The 19583-nt window shown below is 40.6% G+C and overlaps 1 protein-coding gene across 1 annotated transcript in view; it reads right to left on the bottom strand.

Moving 5' to 3' along the window:
- Positions 1 to 19583, bottom strand: part of CACNA1E (calcium voltage-gated channel subunit alpha1 E) — a 351045-nt gene that overhangs the window by 154510 nt on the left and 176952 nt on the right. Inside the window, exon 8 of the mRNA XM_032226797.1 lies at positions 2409 to 2524. Within this exon, the coding sequence (XP_032082688.1) occupies positions 2409 to 2524 (116 nt within the window). The remainder of the gene's footprint in view (positions 1 to 2408; positions 2525 to 19583) is intronic.

Consider the following 19583-nt stretch of genomic DNA (forward strand, 5'->3'; position numbering starts at 1 on the left):
TTATTACTAATATCCTTTTGTACTCTGTTTCTTTTTTGGTGTTTTTGGAAGATGGGTGTTCCTATATATTAATGAAATTAAGGAAGTCAGATAAATTGACTGAATAATCCAGCAGCCATGGAGTGTTCAGATTGAGACCCAGATTACAAACTTTCTTTTTCATAGGAAATTCAATCTTATTGAGAACAAGCAGATATTCTAAATCCTGAAGTCACACCTTTGGATTTAGCAATTATATCTTTTCCAAATTCAGTTTCAAATTGTATTCATCCATCCATACATCCATTCATTTATTCATTTATTTCCTGGATTTATATGGGTGCCCATTTCATATATGTGATTCTGGGTGGCTAATTCAATAAAAACATCAATGCAATAAACAATGGAATTAAATAAAATACATAAAACATAACATGGTTGCCAAAAATAAACCCATCAACCCACAAATGCATTCAATCTACAATCTCATCCCTTTCCTGAGAGAAAAGCCAGACCAGGGTTTAAGAACTTTATGAAAGGCCCGAAGGGTTCCTGCCAGTTCTAACCTCTTCTATAGAATCTACAAATCTACAGTGCTGTTTAGAACCGGTTCCAGCTCCCTCCCTCCCGCCCGTCCGCACATCATCAAGATGAAGAGCGAGAGGAGAAATTCTGGGAGTTGAAGTCCACAAGTCTTAAAGCTGTCAAGTTTGAACACCCCTGGGATTTTTTTTCTAAAGGGTTAGGGGTGCAAGGGTCTTGAAACTTGACAGCTTTAAGACCTGCATGCTTCAAATGCCAGAGTTTCTGAGCCAACATTTTGGTTGCTAAGCAAGAGCGTTGTTAAATGAGTTTCACCACATTTTACAAGTTGGCCACGCCCACCCAGTCACATGGCTGGCAAGGCACTCCCACCCAGTCACATGGCTGGCAAGCCACTCCCACCTGGTCACATGGCCAGCAAGCCACTCCCACAAAGCAGGCCACATCTACAGAAGAGATTGTGTTGTTCCACTGATTAATTGTTCTAACTGTCAGGAAATTTCTCCTTATTTCTAAATTGCTTCTCTCCGTGATTAGCTTCCACTCATTGCGTCTTGTTCCATCCTCAGATGCTTTGGAGAATAGTTTGACTCCCTCTTCTTTGTGGCAACCCCTGAGATATTGGAACACTGCTATCATGTCTCCTCTAGTCCTTCTTTTAATTAAACTAGACATACCCAGTTCCTGCAACTGTTCTTTATATGCTTTAGCCTCCAGTCCCCTAATCATCTTTGTTGCTCTTCTCTGCACTCTTTCTAGAGTCTCCACATCTTTTTACATTGTGGCGACCAAACAGTAATTACGAACAAAAATAATTCATAGAAATCATCTGCAAAATTATTTGAATACACACTAGTTGCTCTTTTAAAGTAAAAAGATCTCTCCTTGAACTACTGGGTCAATGTCACTTATTTTTCATGAAACAACTTTCTCCCCAGCTCTCGTATGACATCACAACAAGGTTATATGAAATTATTCATCTATATTGTTGTGTAGGAACAAGGAATACATTCTACTGGGACTCTTCTACTTTAGAAGAGCACTGTGACGGTCCTGTGTAGATTCCTAACCCGTTTAAGCTAAAAGAAAAATGCTTTTAAAAAAAAATGGTGTGCCATATTTTAGCACTTTTTTAAAAAAAATCTCACCAGATGCTCACACCTACACAAGAGGTGTGCTGCAGAACACTTCATTTACAAATAAGACAATAACAATCCAGAACAATAAATCTTTATGAAAAGGAACTTTAAAAAAAGAAAGCATATTTTTAAAGGGAAGTAATGTTCAGAACAGCTCCCCTGATTTAGGTGGCTTTGGAATTGCCTCAGCACCAGAGGTGGGTTCCTACCAGTTCGCACTTATTCGGTAGAACCGGTTCATCAAATCTACCGAACCGGTTAGAAGAGCTTCCACCAGTGGACCCGGAAAGCAGGCCACACCTACAGAAGAGGTTCCAAAATTTTTTGAAACCCACCACTGGTCCTTGGATATGATTACTCTACACTATCATGCTCATATTTATAAAACTCAGTGCCTCTGTGAAAGGTAAGGATGACTACTGCGTTTGTGGTGCAATCGGAACATTGCGTGTGTTGAAGTTGTTTTAACGCAAACCAAAGATGCCTTTTAAAAAAATAGTTTACATCCTATTCTTATGCATGCCAGTGCTGTGTGGGAGGTAATTTAAGGTGGTTCTGACAAGTGTCGTCGGCATCTACATATCCAGTCACATGGGTGGCAAGCCACTCCCATCCAGTCACATGGGCAGCAAGCCACTCCCATCCAGTCACATGGGTGGCAAGCCACTCCCACAAAGGAGGCCACACCCACAGAGTAGGTTCGAACAATTTTGGAAACCCACCACTGCTCACCACAACTTGTATTACCTGCTTTGTCTATCCAGGCCCGGTAACCATTCAGCTCCCGTTCAATCTGCTGCTGTCTCCTCAGTTTCATGAAGGCCCGCCGGTTTTCCACTCGCTCTCTCTCTTTGGCAAATTCTCTGTAAAAAGGAAAGGCCAAGGACCAGTCAGTTTGGACTGATTTCTGACATAGTCAGGTTTTCAGGAAGGAAAAGATCTGTTTTAAGTGCCTAACAGAATGGAGGATTTTCACCAGCTAGTTTTGCCACCTCTTTAAGATAGGTTTGATTTGAGCTGCACCAGAAATTTGCAGAGCTATTCAGAAACCAAGAGATTAGAACTTTGTCTATATGTTTCACATTTCACAAAGCTTTAGCAGCCAATCCGTGTCAATGCTTCCAGCTAATACAGAGAGAAAAATGGCAGACGATCAGAGCTTTCTTGCTACCCTTTCATGCTGGCCAATAGTTGTAAGCCTTTTCTTTCCCTTCTCTGATTCCACTGGGTCCTTGCAAGAAAAGATACATAGGGTAGGGTAGGGTAGGGTAGGATAGGATAGGATAGGATAGGATAGGATAGGATAGGATAGGATAGGATAGGATAGGATAGGATAGGATAGGATAGATAGGATAGGATAGGATAGGATAGATAGGATAGATGGATGGATGGATGGATGGATGGATGGATGGATGGATGGATGGATGGATGGATGGATTGGATTGGATTGGATTGGATTGGATTGGATTGATAGGATAGGATAGGATAGGATAGGATAGATAGATAGGATAGATAGATAGATAGATAGATAGATAGATAGATAGATAGATAGATAGATAGATAGATAGATAGGATAGATGGATGGATGGCTTGAATTGGATTGGATTGGATTGGATTGGATAGGAGGGAGAGAGAGAGAGAGAGAGAGAGGATAGATTAGATAGATAGATAGATAGATAGATAGATAGATAGATAGATAGATAGATAGATAGATAGATAGATAGGATAGATGGATGGATGGATGGCTTGAATTGGATTGGATTGGATTGGATAGGAGGGAGAGAGAGAGAGAGAGAGAGGATAGATTAGATAGATAGATAGATAGATAGATAGATAGATAGATAGATAGATAGATAGATAGATAGATGATAGATTAGATTGGACTGGATTGGATAGGATAGGATAGATAGGATACATAGAGAGATAGATAGAGAGATAGATGATAGATAGATGATAGATAGATAGATAGATAGATAGATAGATAGATAGATAGATAGATAGATAGATAGATAGATAGATAGGATGGATGGATGGATGGATGGATGGATGGATGGATGGATGGATTGGATTGGATAGGATAGGATAGGAAGATAGATAGATAGATAGATAGATAGATAGATAGATAGATAGATAGATAGATAGATAGATGATAGATAGATAGATGATAGATAGATAGATAGATAGATAGATAGATAGATAGATAGATAAGATAAGATAATATGATATGGATGGGTGGATGGATGGATACAGTAGATAGATAGTATGCATCATCTCCCATGCTCTGTATATTTATTTGCATGCATCTGTACATATTTGTCTCTTTTTCTAAATCCCAAAGGTAATTTGAGGGGGAAACAGCAAATAGGTTTCAATTGTTAAAAAAATATCAGACATGCATGTTGAAAACTCTCAAAGTGTCATTTCTACCAAATCTAGAACATGTAATCCGGGAAAGATGAGAATCTTAAAATGTTTTTAATATCATCCTTTTAAATCATCCTTGGTCTTTGTTGACTGTAGTGTTCCTAATACAACTTTGTAGATTATGCAATTGGGAGAATGGGAGCTTTCTTTCCTCTTACCTTCGTAAGAGAAAAGTAGAGGATTTTGTATGGCATGCTTGAAATCAGAAAAAAAAACATGGTTTATGATCCAGGGGATTTGGCAGACTGTAGCAGATAAAAGTGGACCCTGTACACAATTCAGAAAAGAAGGCTATTGCTTTCCCACTGCTCAAAACAGTGTCTCTCCAATAGATACTTTTGATTCTATACATTCCTCATGAATTAACTTTCATAAACTAATCATTCTCTGTCTCTCCTACAGCTGAAATGTTGTTGATAGGCTGGGGGCGAGAATGCATTATTCAAAAGAAATATACATTGCGATGTAGTCTTAGGCTTTGCTGAAGGTGTGAAACAGTAGGGTGAAGAAAATGCAGGAAAACTAGCAAGGTCCCTCTAGTAATACTCTAATCTCCTGGGTAAACACAATCATTGCATGAATTAAACTCTAAAGAGTCCACTCAATGCTGTGGAATTTTTCCTCATTACATCTCCTAAAGCTAACATTCCAACCAGAGGTGGGTTCTTACCAGTTCACACCGGTAGAACCGGTTCATCAAATCTACCGAACCAGTTAGAAGAGGTTCCACCAGTGGACCCGGAAAGCAGGCCACACCTACAGAAGAGGTTCCAAAATTTTTTGAAACCCACCACTGGCAAGTTGGTTGACAGCTTTAATACTTGCATGCTTCAATGCCAGAGTTTCTGAATAGCTACTTGGACCGACCTAAGTACTAATTCATAATTTCATATCCGGTCACATGGGCGGCAAGCCACTCCCATCTGGTCACATGGGTGGCAAGCCACTCCCACAAAGGAGGCCACACCCACAGAGTAGGTTCCAACAATTTTTGAAACCCACCACTGATTCCAACATAGGAAAAATCAGAAGTATGAAATAAAACACTGTTGACACAAAGACAAATAGAATATTGTGGATCATAATCTTTTGTTGTTCAGCTCTAGTACTACTGAGATAGGTTTCAATAAAAGTTAGAGCTTGTATAAATCTCCTTCTGCAGAAGGATAGTACTGCCAATACCCACAGCCACAGCTCCAGTTTAAAGGTATGTCAACTAGCAAGGTGTGAACTTGATCAGATTATTGAAGGGGGGGTTCCTGCCAGTTCTAACCTCTTCTATAGAAGAGATTCCACAAATCTACAGTGCCGTTTAGAATTGGTTCCAGCTCCCTCCCCCCACCCGTCCACACATCATCAAAATGAAGAGCGAGAGGAGGAATTCTGGGAGTTGAAGTCCACAAGTCTTAGTTGCCTCTTGAAAAACCAACTTTACAAAGCAGGGTTTTGGGCAGAAGCATGCCCATCTGACTAGGAAAGAGAAACCAGTAAGCTAAGGTTGTTGAGAACAGCGTAGAGGCAGAGAGGAAGAAATCAGTTCTCTTGTTTTATGCATTTAAAATTAAAAATATGTCAAGCAGATTTACCATAATAGGGGTTTTTTTCCCTGATGTAAAATTGGCTAATACGTCAAAAATGAAGCTATCTAATATAAGAAAATGTAACTCTCATAGTGTGTTTTCAGGTTTTATCTTATTTGGTAAACAATCCATTTAAATGTCAGCTTTCTAATACCAGATTTTTTAATTATTTTTTCCCTTCAACACCTTACAGTCATTACATCAACATTGTTATGTCATCATACCTGTACATGTATATAATATTTTGCTTCTATATTTACACACCTTTATACACAGTTCTATCTATCTCTATCTATCTATCTATCTATCTATCTATCTATCTGTCTATGTCTATGTCTATGTCTATGTCTATGTCTATGTCTATGTCTATATCTATATCTATATCTATATCTATATCTATATCTATATCTATATCTATATCTATATCTATATCTATATCTATCTATCTATCTATCTATCTATCTATCTATCTATCTATCTATCTATCTATCTATCTATCTATCTATCTATCTATCTATAGTTTTTGGGCTTAATTTTATTCTTGTTTTGCAGCCATTTGTACCAATTGTTCCAAATTTCATAATATTCGGACTCTTCTTTATCTTTTAATTTCAGTGTTAATTTATCCATCTCTGCACAATCCAAAGTTTTTTTTTATCACTAATTCATCTGAGGGGGGTATTATTTTGTTTCCAGCATTGGGCAAATGCTATTCTAGCTGTGGTTAGCAGATGTGTTAATATGTACTTAATTTTCTTTGTATATTTCCCTTTGATTATTCCCAGTAGAACGATTTCAGGTTTGTATTTTATCTATTCTCCTGTAATTTCTTGCACCCATTTCCAAATTTTTGTCCAATATTTTAGTGTTTCCGGGCAGGTCCACCCCACATTTAATTAATCTAAATGTGTCTTCTGCAGTGGAGACAAATGCAAAGCTGGAGATGATGCCAGGATCATATTGATTTGACAAGAGATAGGAAAGCAGATTGATTCGTGTTTATGAAATTGTGTTGCAAATGCAACTTCATGGTAAACCATGGCACAAATTAATCCATGTTCACATAGATAGCACAAACTAATCCATGTTCACATAGATAGCTTAACCCACACACTTTTATGGAGAGGCATATTTTCCTGTCGATAATAGAAAAGGTCCTATCCTATCTCAAAAGGTCCTATCCTATCTCAAGAACAATAAGCTGCTCAGTGAGAACTTGTCAGATGTCAGTAGTAGATATCTGTTTGACAAAGTCAAGAGCCGAGGTGGCGCAGTGGTTAGGGTGCAGTACTGCAGGCCACTTCAGCTGACTGTTATCTGCAGTTCAGCGGTTCTAATCTCACCGGCTCAAGGTTGACTCAGCCTTCCATCCTTCCGAGGTGGGTAAAATGAGGACCCAGATTGTTGTTGTGGGCAATATGCTGACTCTGTAAACCGCTTAGAGAGGGCTGAAAGCCCTATGAAGCGGTATATAAGTCTAACTGCTATTGCTATTGCTATTCATACGTATTTTCCCAATGAAAAGTAAAAAGAGATGTAAAACAAAATCAAGAGATGTATAATCAACATATGTACTGTAGTGGGAAGAACATTCAATTTATACACGTGCTTAGAAATAAAAGTGATTATGAAAGATGGTGCTTTCTTTGCAATAGCCCAACTTTTGGCCTTTAAAAAAACATGGAAGACGCACCCAGTGAAATATCCATGATCACATAGATATGGATATGCTGGAAATACCAGATTTGCAGTGGGTGTAGTCATATAAATCACAACTAGTATTTAATCACCAGTCCCTCTTCCTACTTCAAAAGGCCCACATATTTAGACTCCACTTGTAGGAAAAGGCGCCAACTTCCCGGTATTTATGACTGTCCTTTTCTGCATCTGTTCTTCATTATTCTTGCATAGGTATTGTGAACGTATCAACATATTCACTGAGTTATTCACATTCATATTTTGCTTAAAAAGAAATAGAACTTTCTAATTAGAATTCTTGAGAACTCTCCAGTGAATTCATACAGGGCTGAGTGACTTGTTAATTTGCAGTTTGTCATGCAGCTCTTAAATATCAATCTTTAGCCACGTTCAACAAAGCTGCTTTACCGTGCTCTCCTCCTACTGCACAGCCATCAAGAAATCGTTGCCTCTTGCACAATTGTACAGTTACTGTTCTGACCCCTCTCATCCCACACCAACACACACTCTGAGCCAAAGATAAGTTACAGCGTTTAATTAATAGACAGACAGGCAGCAAACCGGCACAGACAAGCTTGGGCAGCAATCCAGCACAGATAAGGCTTGGCAGCAATCCAGCCTGCCAAGCTCACCATAATGTTCTCCGACATTAGTTCCTGCGTTGACTTCTGCAAGAGGGGCGTGTGCACAAGCATTCCTTTTATAGTCTGGAGAAGAGCCTAATGACCACCAGCTGAGTGCAATCACCTCCTGTACTTGCACAACTGTTCCTGACGCCTATTAGCTCTTCAGTGCCGGGCATCCAGGAACAGCTCACTGCTGACCTCAGGCTCACACTCCCTTGTCTCCTCCCCACTGGTCCAAGGGTCAGGTGCCTCCTGGTGGCCAACCAGCCTCTCTGCGCCCTACTCAGAGTCCGAACCCTGTCCAGGGTCCTCCACATCCCCCAGAGCCGATTCATAGGGCCCCTTGCTGTCGGAGTCTGGTGGCAGCTCCAACGGCTCCTGCTGGGCCACAACAACATTGTATAGCAGTTGCACACACATTTCTAGATTGGGGGGTATGAGTCACTCATATCTTAGTCACCTCTAAGAAATGTCCTCCACAAGCTGCTACCCATTCTTCAAGGGTATGTGGGGCTCCATTACAGCCTTGTCTATCTTGCCTTCAAAATCTATGGGGCTCATTCCTCTGCAATGTATCTAGGCATCTCAGAACCTGCATGCACTGTATAATCTCTTTTGATTTCCACACATTTTAATAGTTATATTATAACTATCACAACACTCAACGCCTAGCTTTGTATATGCTTTGTCACATAAGCCTATGCTCATCATCTATAGTTACAATACAGATAAATAAACAGGAGAAAGAGGTAATCCCATCTTGGGAGAGATATGTGTACATATGCACACATATATATATATTTCTGCCTGAGTTGCCATGACAACAGTAAGAGAACCTGAATCTGTAAACAAAGCTTTATATGAATCAAAACAGAGAAACACACTGAATAGAAAGGCTAATTTTGATGGCCTTGTGCTTTTTGCTCCACCTCAAGAAAGCTCAGGTGTTTTTCTTTTGGGTAATTATATATTAATTTATTACACATTGAGATGAATGCCCAATTTCCCATCTAACCGATGAAATTGTAGGTGGCAAAAAAAAGATTAAATATAAAACACAATTGATATCAATTCTAAACAATCCCTGTAAAAACATTTCCTTACCAACATTACACACAGACATCAGGATTCCATAAGCCTCCTGGGTTTTCAACCTGTCTGGATGAAAAATTGTACTAAACCAGCTGAAGCTTCAACATGCTCCTATTTATCTGTATTGCATTTATTTGTACTGAATGTTGAATGTTGATTTTATTTATATGCCGCCCTTTTCCCCCGAAGGGGACTCAGGGCGGCTCACAACTCAACCAGGGAAGGGGGATACAAACAGAAAATTAAAACGACACAGAAACAATACATAATTTAAAATACACAACAGTCATACCAATTCGAGACGGGGGCAATAGTTCTTCAGCCCCAGGCCTGTCTGAACAGCCAGGTTTTAAGGGCTTTGCGGAAGGCCTGGAGGGTGGTGAGGGTTCGAATCTCCACGGGGAGTTCGTTCCAGAGGGTCGGAGCAGCCACAGAGAAGGCTCTCCTCCGGGTGGTCGCCAGTCGACACTGGCCGGCGGATGGAATTCAGAGGAGGCCTAATCTGTGGGATCTAATTGGTCTAGTGGAGGTAATTGGTACTGTATATATGACAGGCATAGACTTATCTGGCAAAACAAATACAAAGTGAGGCACTGATTGTTGTGATAATTATTAAACCATTAAAACATGTGGAAATCAAAAGGGATTATACAGTGCATGAAGGACGTGAGATGCCGAGATACATTGCAGAGGAAGGAGTCCCGTAATTTTTTAAAAAATATTATTTATTATTTTATCATAAAAATAAAGTACAAAATAGTCAAACCATCCAACAAAATGAAACAAAACGAAAGCATACATTCAACCCTAACAACAACAAAAGAAAACAGTGTGCAAAAAAAGAGGAAAAAGTGATCAATTAAATTTAACATTTAATGTGTGGGATCAGGGGTGGGTTCCTGCCAGTTCTAACCTCTTCTATAGAAGAGATTCCACAAATCTACAGTGCCGTTTAGAACCGGTTCCAGCTCCCTCCCCACGCCCATCCGCACATCATCAAGATGAAGAGCGAGAGGAGGAATTCTGGGAGTTGAAGTCCACAAGTCTTAAAGCTGTCAAGTTTGAACACCTATATATATATATATATTCCCAAAGCAAGCCTGGAGTCTGTTGTTTTGGCTGTATGACTAGGGGTTTCCATCTCTATTAAAGCAAATACCAGCTGGCCTACAGATTCAAAAGTATTTCCCACTATCATTTGAAATGCTATTGAGTTAAAAAGTTAAAAGTGCCTGGCTGAAACCAATCCTTCTCCTAATTTGAACGTCAGCTCAATATTTGCCATCGTCAAACTGCAATTTTGCTACAGAAGGGAAAATTTATTAACACACACGACATTAATAATTTCACCTGTGCTTAATTTTAATTAAATGAAATCTATTTTATTTCCTGGCCCCTGTATGTGACTTGTCTTATTAGCCCTTAGCTATATTTGGAGAATGACATTTCAAGGCCGAGAATATAGTTCTTGTCCCGGAAAAATTGCTGATAGCTTGAGCTACCAAACCTGGACTACGAAATTATACCACACTGGGTGACAAGGTACAGATTTTCTTTCGTTGCTTACTGCTGTTTAATGACCATACATATTTTTGCAGTGTGCATGTGGCAGCCCTATGTACTCCTGATTTGAAGTCTATCTAGCCCGCATCGGATACCAAAAATTGTAAAAAAAGAATAAATACTGTAGAGGTCTTTAAATTGCCCATAAACTTCACCAGTTCAGTAAGCAGAGTAGACACACTGGTTATCTAGCACATTATTTTCTAGCACAATCAAATATATTTCTACATAATGAATAATAAACAATAATAGCTTTGCATCTATACAAGAGTTAATACTTTTTCTCAATATATTTTAGACTGTGTTTGTTAAAAATCTATACCATGTACAGGCTCTGGGAAGTCGGGGGGGTGAGGGAGGTGGGGTGTTGGGGGGGAGGTGGGGGGGAGGGAGGGATATATACTAGGTTAGATACGATGTGTTAGATTTCAATGTAATGTGACTTCACATGTATACTGTTTTTCTTTAATTTCTCTGTAAAAATAGGATAAGTTAAGTACATTGACATATAGTGGAAATACACCAAGGGGAGGAGGAGTGGGATAGAAGAAAGGGGGGGAGAGAGGGCCGGAGAGAGGATGGGAGGGAGGGTGAGAAGGAAGGGAGGGAGTGGATCGGGAGAGAGGAGTGGTAGAGGGGGAGGGGAAGTAGGGTAGAGGGGGATGATGGAGGGAAGATAGAAAGTTGGAGGGGGGTGGAAGAAAGAGGTGTATGGAGAGTGGAAGAGGTATATTGGGTTTCTATTTTGGGGGGTATTGTTGACAAGAGGAATTGCTGTGATTATTGTTTAATGCTGTATGGCTCCGGCTATGCACAGTATATATGTGAGTGTATGAAAATGGAAAAATGGAAAATAAAACCTTTTTATACAACTGTTAATATTTGCCTAGTTTGCCTAATGTTTTGTCCACTTTTGTACTATTATATGGTAATAGATCGCAGAACATCCTGAAAAAGGCTCAGGGCTAAGGACCTGTTTATGGATTCAACAGTCTTTTTGCCTAACGGTATACTGAAAACGTATTGAGCTCTAACACTTGCCAGCTGAAAATTGTATCCTATCAGTTCAAAGTCTGCTATGTTAACTAAAATCAGTTCTGCAGTTGCCAAGAAACCATGCGTCCTGAATGCATCATTAAAAAATGTCATTCAACAGGGAAAAAAAAAAAAAGAAATCTTAAGAGAAAAAAAATAGACAATGCAGATCTGTTAAGAAAGAAGGACTGGGAAAAAAAACTCGAGTAGAAGGAGATTTGGAAGTTTGAAAACAATCACCAGGTTAGCAATAGCACTAGCACTTAGACTTATATACCACAATGCTTTTACAGCCCTCTCTAAGCGGTTTACAGAGTCAGCCTATTGCCCCCAACAATCTGGGTCCTCATTTTACCAACCTCGGAAGGATGGAAGGCTGAGTCAATCTTGAGCCTGGTGAGATTTGAACTGCCAAACTGCCGGCAGCTGGCAGTCAGCAGAAGTAGCCTGCACTACTGCATTCTAACCACTGCGCCACCACACTCTAGGATATCCTAGAAAAATAAGAAGCAGAGGGCCAGGGAGGCAACAGTAGGAGGATTTAAAGAAGGGCATAGACCAGAGGTGGGTTACTACTAGTTCGCACCTATTCGGTAGAACCAGTTCGTCAAATCTACCGAACCGGTTAGAAGAGGTTCCACCAGTGGACCTGGAAAGCAGGCCACAACTACAGAAGCGGTTCCAAAAATTTTTTTCAAACCCACCACTGGTGGGTGTGTAATGTCCCACAGTTATCTATGCATTAATAATGATCTAGTAATATTTCCTTATACATTTTAGGGACCTTTCCTTACATAATTGGTGTTTTCTGTCATACTTTTGGATTTCTAATTTCTGTTTCTGTTAGTTGACAATTGCTAAAACCAATCCCACGTGAAAAAGTATTCAAAGCCTTCTTGATTTTAATTGTCAATTTATTTATTCCTGCACATTGTAATATTTATTCATTTACATATCTCTGTTTTTCCACTGTTGTGCAAACACAATTCCAGCAGCTGCTAACATGTGTAAAATTAAATATATATTATACTCCCTTTCAAATAGCCAACAAAATACTTCTGGTTTTAATTCCATATCTTGCTTTATGATTGCTTCTAACCACTAACTTCTGAATAGCTATTTGGACCGACCTAAGTACTAATTCATAATTTCATATCTGGTCACATGGGCGGCAAGCCACTCCCATCCGGTCACATGGGCAGCAAACCACTCCCATCCGGTCACATGGGTGGCAAGCCACTCCCATCCAGTCACATGGGTGGCAAGCCACTCCCACAAAGGAGGCCACACCCACAGAGTAGGTTCCAACAATTTTTGAAACCCACCACTGGCATAGACTTAGAAGTCAATGAATGATAAGGCTTAGGGATCAAGAGAGCAAAACTAACGACATCATTGTACCACCTAACTTCATTTCGCTTACTGTGCCTCCAATTGAGTGCATAAGGGGTTCAATAAGATAATTATTAGGTCTGCATCTATTTTGAAAATTATTCAAAAGAACAGCTTCAGGCATTACACAAGCATCAGTGCCAATCGTATCTGCATTACACAAATCCAGATGATCGCTAGATGGCAGGAAATGGATAAAGAAACCTCCAACTCTTTTCTATGATACACTGGTTGTCTGAAGATTTCTAGCCAAAATAAGGTAACTTGAGCAAGCACAAGCCAAGATATGGTAACATGAATAAACTGTACCATGCCATAATCTTCTACTGTGTATGAAATAGGAAATCTTTTGGGTGGCTTCTGCAGGAGAATGGAACTCAAAGCAGCGGATTTAAGAGTCACATTAAGGATCCCATTAAAGCAATAGAAGACTGAAAGAAGACTTGAATGCTTTATTGCAGAGATGGGTTCCTACCACTTCGTCAAATCTACCGAACCGGTTAGAAGAGGTTCCACCAGTGGACCCGGAAAGCAGGCCACACCTACAGAAGAGGTTCCAAAAAATTTTGAAACCCACCACTGGTCCTTGGATATGATTATTCTACACTATCATGCTCCTATTTGTAAAACTCAGAGCCTCTGTGAAAGGTAAGGATGACTACTGCGTTTGTGGTGCAATCAGAACATTGCGTGTCTTGAAGTTGTTTTAACGCAAACCAAAGATGCCTTTTAAAAAACAAGTTTCCATCCTATTCTTCTGCATGCCAGTGCTGTGTGTGAGGTAATTTAAGGTGGTACGGAGAAGTGTCATCGGCATCTTCATATCCGGTCATGTGGGCGGCAAGCCACTCCCATCCAGTCACATGGCCAGCAAGCCACTCCCACAAAGGAGGCCACACCCACACAGAGTAGGTTCGAACAATTTTTGAAACCCACCACTGCTTTATTGAAAAGCAGAAGGCTGCTGAGCTGAGAGATCTGACAAATTTCCTCAAATTATTTTTGAAATATGCACAATCTTAGCTGTATCTTTGGTTCAAAACATCTCTTTGAAAAAAATATTTATCAGGAAAATAGTAATTGGTTCAATACATAATAACATTATTGAAATAAATATAATTTTATATGCCTAACCTTGGTCAGAGAGAGCAGACTTTATTCCTCAGTTTAAGGATCTTTACTTAAAGGTGGTTTTCTTAAGTGGTGACTCAATTCTCTGCTTGAAGTAAGATGTGAAGAAACAATTGTCCTTGGCATTAATTTTCCCACCCAGTTACATACTGTACATTCAGATATTGTTCCTGCTGTTTGTGAGCAAAGAGTTGGCAGTTGACCTAATTTGTTATCTATATTTTTGTCGGATACATTTCCATGTACATTTCCATTGACATATCACTCAAAGCATATAAAGATATTGTTGTGGCCCAGCAGGAGCCGTTGGAGCTGCCACCAGACTCTGGCAGCGAGGGGCCCTATGAGTCGGCTCTGGAGGATGTGGAGGACCCTGGACAGGGTTCCGACTCTGAGCAGGGAGCAGAGAGGCTGGTTGGCCACCAAGAGACGCCTGAGCCTTGGACCAGTGGGGAGGAGACAAGGGAGTGTGATCCTGATGTCATGCATTGGAGCAGTGTGGAGGAGCCAAGGGAGTTGGTCCTGGATGCCCGGCACCGAAGAGCTGATAGGCGTAAGGAACAGTTGCACAGTTACAACTGAGATAATTGCACTCATCTGGTGGTAATTAGGCTCCTCTCAAGACTATAAGAGGACTGCTTGTGCACACGCCCCGTTGCAGGAGTCAACGCATGGACTAAAAGTTGGAGAACTTTTGTGGCTAGCTTGGCAGGCTGGATTGCTGCCACGGCTTATCTGTGCTGGTTTACTGCCAAGGACCTGTCTGTCTTTTAATAAATTCCTTAAAGTATCTTTGGCTAGGCGGGCATTGATGTGGGACGAGGGGGGTCAGAACAGATGTGTCAAGTCTTCCCACAGTTGAGAGACACCCCCCCCCTTATCTAACTGATGCAAAGCACTGGAGCCTCCAGATTATTTTCCAGGGAATCAAGCAATCAAATCCTTTTCTAAGTGACAGACTGGTTACACTTCTTTTAACTCTGAAAAATAATCTTTTGGCAGAGCCCAGAAACATTTTTCTGATAAGGGGTGAAGTGGAAGGGGTGTGTGTGTTCCTACAATGCTGTATCTGCATACCTTGTTTTGCCTTCTTTCTGATGTGACATATGCATTTCAACCATATTATCCTTCTTCAGTGATACAGTCTCTTCCTTATTTCTAGATGTGACATGTCATGAGAGAATTCATGTGAAAGAGCTATTTGTTATCCAATAAGGTGAAATATGGACTATATGCCTAGAACTAAATTGTTCTAAAAATAAAAGCTGATAGTATTAAATTAATGCTGAAGAAAAATACCCCCCCCCCCACACACACATGTATTGTATAAGATCTGACACATAGAGACCAAATGCAATTATACAATCCATTGGAGGCTTATAGCATACGTATATATACAACACATGTTGATTGTGTTATTATGCACTTCAGCCACAATGCTGCAGCTAATATTAAAAAAAACCCATGGAGCATGAAGAGTAGACCATAGGGAAGTTTGTTTTGCATTCCACACCCCCACAACAATTCTAATTGCAGGATGAAAGAGGCGTGATTATGAAGAACAAATAGCGATGTTCTTTCATAAGGAAAATGTCTCTCTCCTGTGAGAGCCCAGCGGTAACCTTTCTTGCCGCAAAGGAGTTCGAAGGAGTTGGTACGTCTGCTCCCAGAAGAATTGCAGTTTATTAGGCAGGCTGAGTCCCTACACATTTATAACAGTGTGTGGGCATTTGTGTATGTGTGTATGCATGCAAATAAAAGAGAAAAAAGATTTGAATATCTACATAATGGATCTACTGGCTGTTAAGTGGTTTTTAATTTCGCCTCAGGAGATATAGCTCTCTGTTGCATTGTTCAGCAAGTCTCCCCAAGTCTCTATAGATGTTAGGCTAAAAGGAGTATCTTTCTACCTTCAAAGAATGGAAGTGTGAAGGACACGTGCCCCACTTTCCAAATGCCAGTCTTATCTGAAGGTGTGAGGAGGTATCCAACCAAGGGCTCATTCTTAGAACTTGCTAACCCCAGCACAAAGATATTAAACATTTTACAGGGCATATATCCTCATTGTGTCACCTTCAAATCATCCTGAACCTACCAGAGGCAGTTTAAAGGCATGCTTAGCTGTTCCACTTTTAAAGTAGTCTTTCCCCTGTTCTCTTAAAATAACTCTTGTTCTATGAACAGTCTGCGATGCCTCATTGATAAAGATTACAGTTAGGGACTGAAATCTGACAGCTGGTATTGACTGCATACTCCTCCATATCCCATAGCTGGGGACTGCTCTACATGGCCCTTTGGGGTTTGACGGAAATGCCAGATGCCTGGTTCCAGAGGTGGGTTCCTACCAGTTCGCACCAGTTCGGTAGAACCGGTTCATCAAATCTACCAAACCGGTTAGAAGAGGTTCCACCAGTGGACCTGGAAAGCAGGCCACACCTACAGAAGAGGTTCCAAAATTTTTTGAAACCCACCACTCACACACACACACACACACACACACAAACACACATATACAGAGACCCACACAGAGAGAGAAATAAAAAGAAAGGAAGAAATAAAGAAAGAAAGAAAGAAAGAAAGAAAAAAGAAAGAAAAAGAGAGAGAGATGAAAGAAAAAAGGAAAAAGGGACAGAGAGACAAAAGGAAGGAGAGAGAGAGAGAGAGAGAGAGAGAGAGAGAGAGAGAGAGAGAGAGAAAACACATGGCTGGCAAGCCACTCCCACTAGGTCACATGGCCAGCAAGCCACTCCCACAAAGGAGGCCACACCCACATAGTAGGTTCGAAAAAATTTTGAAACCCAACACTGCTTGGTTCCTGCCAATATGCATGCCCGCGTACTGCTTGACTGGGCACATGGGTTCCTTAGCTCAGTTTAGAACAGTGCTAGAAATTAGATGTAAATCAGCAAAGTGAGACAGGTTCTGTCAATCATCTCTTCCAAACAAATGCATTACAGGTTTTCTGCTGCTTCTCCTGACAAAGGGTTTCATATGGCTGCATTTTCCATTGGTTTTACAACTTTGGGAGTGTGGATTTGGCATATCTATTACGTTGCACTGAGCTATGTCTGGATGCCATTAGCTGTGCCCATTTATGGCCATCACTGTCATTCCTTTGCAGCACTTATGATATATGGGAGCTGTGACAAAATTGGGGAAAAAAAACCTGCCTGTTTTCCTTTTAGTTCAACAGAAGGTTGCATGAAAGATGGAAAGAAGCAGGAAGCCATGAATTGGATAATGACCTGCCAGAAGAACTCCACACTTGATGCCTAACTACACACATAACCTGCCAGGACGGCTATATTATAAATGCCATTTCAGTACAGGTAGTCCTTGACTTCTGACCACAGGTGTTCTGACCCCCACCTTGCTCGTTCAAAAACCAAACAGCCAAACAGAACTTCAAAGGAAATATTTTTATCAGTCCCGGCTTTTGCTGGCTGTGAGCCCAAAATAAACACAGATAAATTCTCCGGCAAAAAGTTAAACAGCAAATGCAAAAACAAACTCTTACAGCAAACCACTTCTCCAAGTTGGTTTCTCTGAATCATGAACACGAACGGGGAACCTTGACTAGAACAGGAATGGAACGGACGTTGACTTCTGCAACTAGGGCGTGGCACCATCAGTCTTTTATCCGCAGGAGGAGATCCTTAACGAGCCACAGCTGCTTGTTATCTCCTCCTGTGAGCATCCTGAAACCACTCACAGGAGGTTTCTGTGTCAGAGTCTGATAACAGCTCCAAAGGCTCCTACAGAGCCACAACAACAGGTGAGCCCAAATTTGCTGATAGCAATAGCAATAGCAATAGCAGTAGACTTATATACCGCTTCATAGGGCTTTCAGCCCTCTCTAAGCGGTTTACAGAGAGTCAGCATATTGCCCCCAACAATCTGGGTCTTCATTTTACCCATCTCGGAAGGATGGAAGGCTGAGTCAACCCTGAGCCGGTGAGATTTGAACCGCTGAACTGCTGATCTAGCAGTAGCCTGCAGTGCTGCATTTAACCACTGCGCCACCTTGGCTCTTTTAGCTCTGATGCTAAATGAGACATTTAATGCTAAATGAGACATTTAACCACTGCGCCACCTTGGCTCATTTAGCTCTGATGCTAAATGAGACAGTTGTTAAGTGAGTTTTGCCCCATTTTACAACCTTCCTTGCCACAGCTGTCAAGTGAAACACTACCGCTGTTACATTACTAACATAATTGTAAAGTGAATCTGGCTTCCCCATTAACTTTTCTTGTAAGAAGGTGGCAAAAGTGATCTCATGATCTAAGGACTGTGCAACCTTCATAAATATGAGCCAGTTGCCAAGTGTCTAAATGTCGATCATGTGACCGTGGAGATGCTGCAACAGTCACAAGTATGAAAAATGGTCGAAAGTCACTTTTTCCAGTGAAGTTGTAACTTCAAATGGTCACGAAATGAAAGATTGTAAGTTGAGGGTTACCTGTGGTTAGTGGTGGGTTTCAAAAATTGTTGGAATCTACTCTGCGGGTGTTGCCTCCTTTGTGGGAATGGCTTGCCACCCATGTGACCAGATGGGAGTGGCTTGCTGCCCATGTGACCGGATATGAAATTACGAATTAGTACTTAGGTTGGCCCAAGTGGCTATTCAGAAGTTAGTGGTTAGAAGCAATCGTAAAGCAAGTTATGAAATTAAAACCAGAAATATTTTGTTGGCTATATGAAAGGGAGTATAATATATATTTAATTTTACACATGTTAGCAGCTGCTGGAATTGCGTTTGCACAACAGTGGAAAAACAGAGATATGTAAATGAATAAGTATTACAATGTGCAGGAATAAATAAATTGACAATTAAAATCAAGAAGGCTTTGAATACTTTTTCACGTGGCATTGGTTGTAGCAACTGCCAACTAATGGAAACAGAAATTAGAAATCCCAAAGTATGAAAGAAAACACCAATTATGTAAGGAAAGGTCCCTAAAATGTATAAGGAAATATTACCAGATCATTATTAATGCGTAGATAACTGTGGGACATTACACACCCACCAGTGGTGGGTTTCAAAATTTTTTGGAACCTCTTCTGTAGGTGTGGCCTGCTTTCCCGGTCCACTGGTGGAACCTCTTCTAACTGGTTCGGTAGATTTGATGAACCGGTTCTACCGAATAGGTGCGAACTGGTAGGAACCCACCTTTGGATCCCATGATCCAAGGACTGTGCAACCTTCATAAATATGAGCCAGTTGCCAAGTATCCAAATGTTGATTATGTGACCGTGGAGACGCTGCAACAGTCACAAGTATGAAAAATGGTCGTAAGTCACTTTTTCCAGGGATGTTGTAACTTCAAATGGTCACTTAATAAAAGGTTGTAAGTTGAAGGTTACCTGTGGTCTTCCAGAAG

This window comes from Thamnophis elegans, chromosome 11 (genome assembly GCF_009769535.1).
Source record: "Thamnophis elegans isolate rThaEle1 chromosome 11, rThaEle1.pri, whole genome shotgun sequence".
NCBI classification, from domain to species: Eukaryota; Metazoa; Chordata; class Lepidosauria; order Squamata; family Colubridae; genus Thamnophis; species Thamnophis elegans.